Below are 9,970 nucleotides of genomic sequence, written 5' to 3'. Positions count from 1 at the left end.
AAAAAATATAAACATTAACTAAATTTCCGTCTTTAAAAATGGGAAGGCCTCTAAAACCGACGGAGAAATTTTTTCATTGGCCATTTTGAACAAACAAAATATATGAAATTAAACTAAATTTCCGTCTTTTACAATGTGGAGGCCTCCAAAACCGACGGAGAGATTTTCTCATTGGCCAATTTCAACTTGTAACAAATATGAACTTAAACTAAATTTTCGTCTTTTACAATGTAGAAGCCTCCAAAACCGACGGAGAGATTTTCTCATTGGCCAAAAAATAACAAAAAATGATAAGGTTAAAGATAAAAAAAGAAAAAGATCTAAACAATTGAGAATAATCAACCATACAGTTCTGAATAAAGTTGCTAACTAGAAAATGCGAACAATAAGAACATTTAAATATACGCTATATTAGTTTATAAGTAATCATACTTAGAATAAACAAAAAATAACTTCATAAGTAGAGGAAAAAAAACGTAAAATTTCTAGGGACAAGTTTTCAAGTAAACATGAAACATAATCAACTAAACAACTAACATTAATAACGATAAAAATAATAATAATAATAATAATAAACAGTAGGCAACAACTTAACAAATAATGAGGAAATGAAAACAATGTCTAACTTATTTAATAGTCAAAACAGGAACAAGAAATAAATGAAGTTAAATTGTGATAAATATAACCAAACAAACTGAAAATAGATGCAGATAACCAAACTAATTTAAAATTTTACTAACCCAAAGCTTAAACAAAGATAATAACAATATGAAATGAAAAGTTAAAAGAAGGCCAAATATCAATGACAACGTAATAGAAATTAATACATCAATATTCTTTAGTTGATAAATTAAAGCTAACACTAGTGTCACTTTATAGGATCTGAAAGAAAACAAGCAACTGATCATGACTCTAATAATATTTATCTACAAATAAAGTAACCAACAACAGCCATAAACTAAATGAAAATAATAAAATTAAGCCAACATTGGATATAATAAACGGAAAACTAAAAGGCTCACCAGAGTGTTGCTTTTCCGAGCAATCTGGAAGCGAGGTTTGTTAGAGTTCGTCTCTGTTTGTTGCATTCTGGCTGGATCTGAAATTTCAAAGCTTAGAGCTCATCTGATTTGTTGTTCTTATTGTTGTTGTCCGCTGGAATCTTGGTTGGTTGTTGTTGGTTCATGAGCTCGGAGCTCGTTGGCGTTGGCCGGAGTTAGTGGCGGCGAGCTTCAAACTCGCTGGCCGTTGGAGCTTGTCGGAATACCTGCAAAATAAATAAAAATCGTAAAGGGGAAAGAAGGAAAGGGACTGGCCATTTGGGGTCGTTTCCGGTGATTCTTTCACCGGAAAAGAAGAAAAACGAAAGGGGTTTTGGTGGCTGTTTCGGTTGGGTTTGGGGGGCTGTTTGATTGTTGTTTGGTGGTTGTTTTAGCTTGGTGGTGAGAAGGTATGGGGTTGTTTAGCTCCGGTTCATCGGAGCTTTGAGCTCCTCACCGAAGCTGCTGCCGGAAAAATGGGAAAACGAAGGGGGTTTTGGGGTTGGATCTGGTGGAGAAGAAAGAGGTTGTTTTGTGCTTCTGTTTGGTTGTATTCCGGCGAGGTTTCGCCGGAAAAATGAAGAAGAGAGAGGTGGGGGATTTGGTAGGGTTTGAGGTGGTGGAGGCTAAGGGAGGAAAAGGGATGATGAATTTTTATTTTTTTTTAGTGTTTTTGCCCTTTAGAAAATTCTTACCTCCTAAAAATAATAATTTACCTCCCATCTTTAACCTAATAGACAAACTATTCTTTATATATGGAGTTGAAAATTACAATATCATTATTTTAAAATTGCGGGTCAAAATCATCGGTTAATAAAATATCTGTGTATGAAATATTATCTATATTTGAATGAATTTTTAGGTTGTGCAAAATATCGAAATGAATATTAATGAATGTAACAAATAAAATGAATATATATATATATAAAAAAAATATAATGAACGTAACTAATGACATGAAAAAATATAATTTTAAAATTAACTGATAAAAAATTCTAAATTTTGATAAATAAGGATAGTTATCGATAAATTTATTTAAAATTATAAAAAAATTTATTTTGAACCATTAAATAAATAAAACTTAAAAGGTACGAATTTTGAAAATGTTAGGCCAAAATTGGGTGTCAACATGTATATACACTTTTCTCTCGCTTTATACAAACACGAACGCATTTTATACATTTGTATACCGAATGGGTAATTGTATACCGAATCAGATGACAAAAAAAAAGAGATGTTTGCTGCGAATTACAAATAAAATAAATTATGGCTATAACATTTAATTTGAATTAATAGTTTGTTATTTCATACAATTTTCCCTAATTTTAATATGTATGCAATTTTATAAATTATTCAAAATACAAATAATTAGAAAATCACATGCACGCACGCGCGCGCACATCAACAAATAATACATTTAGTGATATATTTGCCTTTTTAAGGGTCATATATATTGTGAAAATGGAGGCAGTAATTTGTCTATTAATTCATCTTTTGAGACAAACTTTCACCGTATAATGTTCATAATATGATATTTTTGATACAAATTTACTCTATAAATATGATAATTAATACATAATAAATCATGATATTAACTTATTTTGAACGAGTTTTTTAAGTTGACATATTTTGAACGAGTTAGTAACCTATTTATTTTATTAAGTTAACTTATTTTGATTTGCTTAGTTCGACTCATTTTTAATTTGGATGGATATACCGTCTATATCACCATGCAAATTTTATCTAAATTGTTTTTTAAAAAAATATTCTTTATATGTGATATATTTTTTTACCGTCATTATAATATTTTTTTAGATACTCAAATAAATTTTGAATTTAAAATATAGTACGTAGTAACAATTAAATAGATTGAGTTATGTAACTTAATTCAGCATAATCGGCTCCGACTCCTCTCCATTTCTCTTCTCTCCGTTTTCCCCAAGTTCCTATTTGGATCAGTGATACATGACATATAGGTTAAAATAAATGTCTAAGATTCAATTTCCCAAAGTAAATCTCTAACTATGATTTAACTAATAAATACAATATATATTTAGTATTAAAAATTATTATAATCTCACAATCTTAGCAACATATTATCTTGTCCATAAATATAGGGAAAAAAGTTCTCTTCCTTTTTTTTTTACGATCTTTTTTAATTTTCTTTTAAATAATATTTTTATCGTAATCTTTGTTTGAAACTTTCTCTATGAGAAATCAGAATTGAAAAATGAACTGAAGCCTAAGCTAACTAGTCAACTAAATGTAGAATTGTAATTAAATAAATTAGGGATAAGGGTCTGAAAAATACCCCAACTTTGGTCGGATTTGCTGTTGCGATACTAAACTTTCATAAGGACCTATTACCTCCCTAGACGAGGTAATAGGTCCTCATGAAAGTTTAGTATCGCAACAACAAATCCGACCAAAGTTGGGGTATTTTTCAGACCCTTATCCCAATAAATTACTATTGAATTATTGTTAAGAAAATAACTCAAATCCTTACTGAATCGATAACTCAATAAGATGAAAAACTTTTAAGCTTATATATTTTTTCTAAAAAAAGATGTTGCTGATTATATGAACATTGAATTGCCGCCAAATAATAGCTAATGTTAATTTTGGAGGAAATAGAAAAAAAAGGTGAAATAAAATAGGAAAAATAATAGCTCTTCAATAGCTAATGGTTAAAAAGAAAAGTTCAAGGAAAAAATGCAATAAAAAGATTAACTTAAAAATAAAATAAAAGTAACATCCTGTGTAAAAAATTTAGGAACAGAACTCTTTTTCCCCAAAATTTATGAACAAGATAATATGTTGCTAAGATTGTGGGGGTTATAGTTATTTTTAAAATTAAATATATAATATATTTATTATTTAAATCATGATTAGAATTTACTTTAGAAATTAAAACTTAGTCATTTAATTTAACTTATGCCATGTGTCACAAATTCAAATAGGAACTTGGGGAAAATGGAGAGAAGAAAAATTGAGAAGAGCCGGATCCAACACGATTCAAATATTCTCTCTCTCACATTTAATGTGATATCTTTCCTTTTTAGATCATTTTAAAAAATATTACTTTATTATAATTAAAATAATTTAATTTTAATTTTTTTATTCTTATTGAAATAATTTATACTCACATAAATATTTAAGAATTATTTTCTTAACTGAATTTTTGAAGCATTTTTTAGTTAAAAAAATAATTGAATTATTTATCATTTTCTTTAATGAAGTTTGATATTTTAGCGAAAATAAATTGTATTTTTAAACACCGCATCAAACAATATATATAATCAAAAAGAGAATGTAGAATTTAAGACGAATAATTCATTTTTAAATTACTTAAGCTCAACCTCGTTTACGTCGTTTCTGGAAGGTGTTATTATTATTAGCTTACTGAAACACGCCACGTCTTCCTGCAAGCACTCACACATGAAAAACGAATTTGGCAGTAACAACAGAATTCCAAATACCCTTTTCCATCGGAGATCGGAACAACTTCTTTTTCCGGCAATGGCGAATCCACGCAAACGGAAAGGATACAACCTGGAGTACAGAGCGAGCGATGATGACTCATGGTATAGCGTACGGCTCGTAATGAAAGGCCAAACAATGACTGTGAAGTATGAGGGGTATACGGAGGAATGTGACGAGGTTTTTCATGCTGGAGATTTCAAGTCGAAGGAGGAGGTTGATGAGCTGGTTAAGAGGTTTAGGTCTGTGTCGCCTCAGATGCAGGACAGCGAGTGTGGTAGTCTCAAGGAAGGGATGATTGTCTGTGTGGGATGTAACGCTTTCGGCGGGGAGGACATGCTGTTCTACGACGCTGTTATTGAAGCGGTGAGTTGTGTATCGCCGTTTCTGTCGGTATTTAATTCTTCTGTTTTTTTATGTTTGTATATAAGTTAAACATTTATCGCTTCTGTGAGAGAATGCTATGGTGATGAAAATTCATTTTTCAACCAACATTTTCCGTGAAAGTTTTGCTTATTTGTCCAAATCAGTGATATCTCTTTGTCTGGCCATAGATTTTGAAGTTGTAACATGAAAGCTTGAGTTTCTGAAGTTGTGATTTATGTAACTTGAAGTTGTGTTTCGACATGCATTTTATCTGGAGAAAAATTTGAACTTCTGTGAGGGGTAAGTAGAGTATTAACTTTGATTGTGTACTCTCAGTTATACATCTTCTGGTAAAGTAAATTTTCTCCTCCCCACTCATGGACATAGGTCTAATTGACCAAATCCTGTAAATATTGTGTCTCTGTCACTTTCTGTTACTGTCAATAACAATTTATTCTGTCAAATTGAGCAATGTTCCAGTGTTGATCTAACACTGGAGAAATAGAAAACCAAGCTAAGCAATGACTACAAGTGTCCCACTTTCTCTTTGGTTGTATTTCATTAGCAGGACTTGACAAGGGATCATATTCTTGAGGCATAAATATTTCTTTCTTTTATATTTTTGGTTTAATTGTGTGTTCATTTCCTTTTTATCAATAAATGATAGCTTATATTTTCTTTGCTTACTTGGCCTGAAAAATAGTTAAGAAAAAAAGATGAACTACTTGTTACTTGCCAAATGACAGCAGAAACTACTGAATTGCTTCAAATTTGACCCTTCCTCTCTTTGGTAGATACACAATGTGGACCATTCATTTTGCAATGGAGAGGAAGAGTGTTTATGCACCTTTGTAATATCTTGGCTTCATGGTCCAAAGAAAGGATACTTAACCGATACCGGAATTGAAGGCATGTGTATTCTAAAAGGTGTTGCTCAAGTTGGTCCGAAAATAGCTTCCTTCTTGAAATTGGTGAACCGGAATCTTGGAAAATCATCTTGCATGTTGACTGCTGCTTCGAAGTATGAGATTTCTGCATCTGAAGGATCATCTTGTGAAAATGGAGGCAGTAATTTGTCTATGATTTCATCCTTTGAGGCAAGTTTTCACTGTATAATGTTCATAAATTGGAGTTAGGATGCATGACCCTTAAACATATCTGTTTCCTTGTTTCCATAGGGAATGAATAATGTCAAGAGTATTGTTGCTGTGACAACAGGAGGTTTGCTCTGAAACTCCATCACTTGTTATGATGCAAAACTTTCAGCTTTTCTTAACTTCTTCCTTGTGAACTGCAGCAACAAACAGTAAATATAGCAGGCTTTGGGAAGATGACAAAGATCTTGGAGGGCAATGTCCAAGTTCCCATTTTATGTTTATTGAAAACTTGGAGAGAAACTTATTACCATCATCATTTAGGGATTTTATACATGAACATACTTCTGTTCCATCACAAGCATACATTTTACCAAGTCCGTCCATGCCATACGCGAGAGGTATTATTGTGGTAGATTCTGAAGATAAGCGTCAGAAGATACTCCAGTTTTTGGATCATCCAGCCCACCTTATTGTGTCCTCAACTGGAAGGTATGCCTCATGCATTCAGTCTCTTAATTAAGAATGTTGTTTCTTAAGCTGGTGCATAACTTTTATTATCTCTTTCTCATTGTAGTGTCTTCATTGGCATGTATAGTTTGTCATCTGATGCTAAAGGCCTAAAACTCTAGAGTCTTCACTATACCTTTGTTCTATACTATTTCTATTTGAACAAGGCCTGTGAATTGTGATAGATTATAATATTTCTCTACCTATACTACGTGTAGTTGGTCTTAGAGACTAGCTTTTAATTTCATTTCTTGCCTCTAGACAGATTATGAGGTCGAAGCAAGTTTTTTTCAACAAATGATCGTGTTTAGTGTAGATGAAACTTGACAAGGACATACAGATATTTTTTGTCTGATCTGCTCAGAAGAGCTTCCTTGATAAAATGGTCTTGCCATCTGGATATTCTGGGTGTGGTACCTTCTGTTAGCAGGCAATGATGTAGAATTCTCTCAAGCTGTCAATATGTCATCTTCTGACTTCTTTATTCGTTTCTTCTTTTTTCTTAAATATTCTTTTTGTTTTGCAAAAACAAATGTATTATGGCATGTTATCTTCCGCTGCCTTGTGATTTGAACTTCACACCAACTATCTTCACCCCTTGTTATAGGCCATTTGTGTACTTGTATGTAAAACGTAAACCTTTCTCTTCATCTTGATTGATTTTGGTTGAAGTGATGATTGGCTGATATAAGGTGTTTTGAAATAGTCACCTCAATAATAGCTCATATTTTATACATACCTCTCCTTTGCCCCTGGGGGAGGTGGGATCCGGTCACCCAAAACCTAAAAGAATAGATGTATTCTAGGTGGCCGCGTCTAAGACAATCTTTATGTATTTGAAGTTTTGAACTCTAAAAGACATGTACACCATATTTTGAAATAGTTGGAACTGTTCTTGGAACATGCTTTTAGAATCAATGCATGGTTTCATTTGCAAATCTCTGGTACCTCTTAACAACAGTAATTTATTAAGGATTGCTTGAATATTATGCATTCCTGATTACCATGTCCATACTTATCTGTAGATAAAGTTGAAATTTTAGTTATCTTAGATACTGCAGTATTAGTTTCTGAGATAAAATACATTAGCGTAGAAGCAGAGTACATAGGTATGAACACAGCTTCCTTTTGCTTCAAATCCTGTTTAATGCTGCTTCCTTTTGCCATGGATCTGGAATTCCTGGTACTTTATGTATTTCAAGATCCTCAAACCTTTCAAAGTTATTCTAGAATGTGCTGCCAATGAAGAGGGAATCTAATATGCATAATAGACAACGTGACTATAGTCCATGCCTCCAAGTGGATGAACTATTGGTCCTGGTAATATTTTCCCATTTCACAGTAGTGATTCCATGAAGCAGTTGAGCAATTTATGTACTCTTTGATTTTCTTTATTCTCAGTCTCTAAAATTGGTTTACTCCAATTCCCCAATATCTACGTGGTAATGAAGCATTATACCGTGTTTGGGTGCCACTTTGGTTTCTAGTGCTGTTTTTACTAGTGATTTAGGTTTTTCAAGATCTTCAAGTAATCCTCTCTCCAAATTTGTGCCAGACCTGTAGAACCTAGAACCTGCTGCTATTAATGCAAACCATCAAGATTTTCATTCTTCTGCATACATCTTCTAGATTCTAAATTAGCTAGAGAATCATGTGTTTTTTATTTGTCTTTCACAGGCCATTGGTTATAACTGAAAGAAAATTAAGGCACGGCATGATTAAGATGTGGTCAGGAAGCTACGAACCTCAGGTAAGATCTTATAATAGTATAGTTACATTTGAATAGGTTGTAAGGCCTCAAAGGAGACCCACCTTTCCTGGATGTGGCAGCATTTCACAAATGAAAACACATCAGTAGGAAATATAGGTCATCATTGTGAGGAAATTGTGCTATTTAGACATGTTAGAGAAATAGGTTCAACATCGGACCAAATGCTTCGTCTCAGTATTAGTTGGATCAAATGAAGAAGAGCAAGGTCACACTGGCACCTGTTGAATAAATTGCCAACTCCTGAATCAAATTCATGCATGAAGAAGCTTAACTTATTGGTCAAGTCCCTGGGTTATCTATATGGAATATCATTTTTGTTGAATTTTGATCTTGCCCAAGTCATATGCATTTGAATTCTGGTGGTTTCTCCTATTGCCGTTTTTCAACATCGATCTCCCTAACATCACCTGAGGTGGCCTGTCTTTATGTAGGATATGTGTCTAGTAATGGACAAAGATCTGATGGTGGTCCATTCAGGAACAGAAGCTTATGAAAGAGCAAAGAAGTTAAAAGATTTATTTCTAGAGTTCATGAGTCATCAACGGCTGCTCTATAAAAAGTTCTCTGTGGAAGAGATGATGCTTTTGCAGACACAGCAACAGTTCAACCAGATCATAGATGTGTAAAAACTAGTATATAATGGTATATTGCTCATGCATAATTTGGCCATTGCAACATGTACATTCTCCGAAGAGAAGAGAAGCTATCGAATTTCTATAACATTAGAAGGTTGGAAGAGAAGCTATGCTTTTATATTTTAGGAGTTCACTTTCTCCTCACCTTTAATGCTGAATATGGTGAAGTCATGCTCACAGAGCTTCTAAGAAAATCATGTTTTTTAGCAAGCTTGTTAAATATTGTAGGGAAAAGGCATAAATTCACCCTTTAACTTGTCTCGAAAAGTCAGTTACACGCTTAAACTATGATAACGACCTATTACACACTTATTCTTGATAAAAGTGTAACTAATACCACCCTAGAACTGATGTGGAAATAAAATTAAATAAAAAACTAAATTAGGCGCGTTTGAGTCAAAAATAAAGTCAAAAAAAATATTTTTTTGACCCCACCCCCCTCTATTTCATGTTCATCTTCTCTCATTCTCCTTTAGACTTCTTCTTCATTTTTTTTCTTATCAAAACTCTACAATTTCTCACTCAATTTTATCATTACTTGAGAATTCTCCACTAATTTGACTCATACTTAATTCAGCAAAGTGATTCACCAAAAAAAATAAAATTCTAATCTAAATTTTACACAATCAATTAGCATCAAAAGAACATTAAAGAGTCAAACCCTAAATTCCTAGAAAAGTTAATTGCTCCTCACCCCTACTTATCAAGATTATCAAGTTTACACAGCACTGCAAATTTGATAGAACGAGGGTTTGGGTTCAATGATGATTTATACATAGCAAAATTAAAATTGGCTCGACAATATAAAATTGATTAATATCAAACTAAAATATTTATTTCAAGTTTCACTACCCATTACCATCAAAACACTACTAACTAAAAAGAAAATTCAAAATAAACCATTATCAATTAAAATTCATTTGACCCATACAAGGAAGGTGTTTAGATAGGGTTAAGAAGCTGAGAAATATAAGTTTTGGGTTCAAAATTAATGTCAATGATAATGACAAGTGGGATGAAACTGTATTGAATAATAGTTTTGATTTAATTTGCTATCCATGTCCCCCATTCCTT

The 9,970-nt window shown here is 32.6% G+C and overlaps 1 protein-coding gene and 1 long non-coding RNA gene across 2 annotated transcripts in view; one reads left to right on the top strand and one right to left on the bottom strand.

The window, feature by feature from the left end:
- Window positions 1-1,764, bottom strand: part of LOC102602200 (uncharacterized) — a 2,146-nt gene extending 382 nt beyond the window's left edge. Inside the window, exon 1 of the long non-coding RNA XR_368133.2 lies at window positions 1,023-1,764. This is a non-coding gene — a long non-coding RNA (uncharacterized lncRNA). The remainder of the gene's footprint in view (window positions 1-1,022) is intronic.
- A 2,624-nt stretch (window positions 1,765-4,388) lies between these two features.
- On the top strand, window positions 4,389-9,014 carry LOC102601862 (uncharacterized). Its single transcript, XM_006357596.2, has 6 exons — window positions 4,389-4,886; window positions 5,681-5,983; window positions 6,065-6,107; window positions 6,184-6,472; window positions 8,168-8,240; window positions 8,693-9,014. Exons 1-6 carry the CDS (start codon window positions 4,479-4,481, stop codon window positions 8,885-8,887), a joined length of 1,311 nt encoding a protein of 436 aa, XP_006357658.2. The 5' UTR covers window positions 4,389-4,478; the 3' UTR covers window positions 8,888-9,014.
- Window positions 9,015-9,970: the final 956 nt, after the last annotated feature.

Source organism: Solanum tuberosum, unplaced genomic scaffold, assembly GCF_000226075.1.
Source record: "Solanum tuberosum cultivar DM 1-3 516 R44 unplaced genomic scaffold, SolTub_3.0 scf00251, whole genome shotgun sequence".
NCBI lineage: Eukaryota > Viridiplantae > Streptophyta > Magnoliopsida > Solanales > Solanaceae > Solanum > Solanum tuberosum.
The sequence above is the reverse complement of the archived record's forward strand: the minus strand, read 5'-3'. Positions and strand labels throughout refer to the sequence as shown.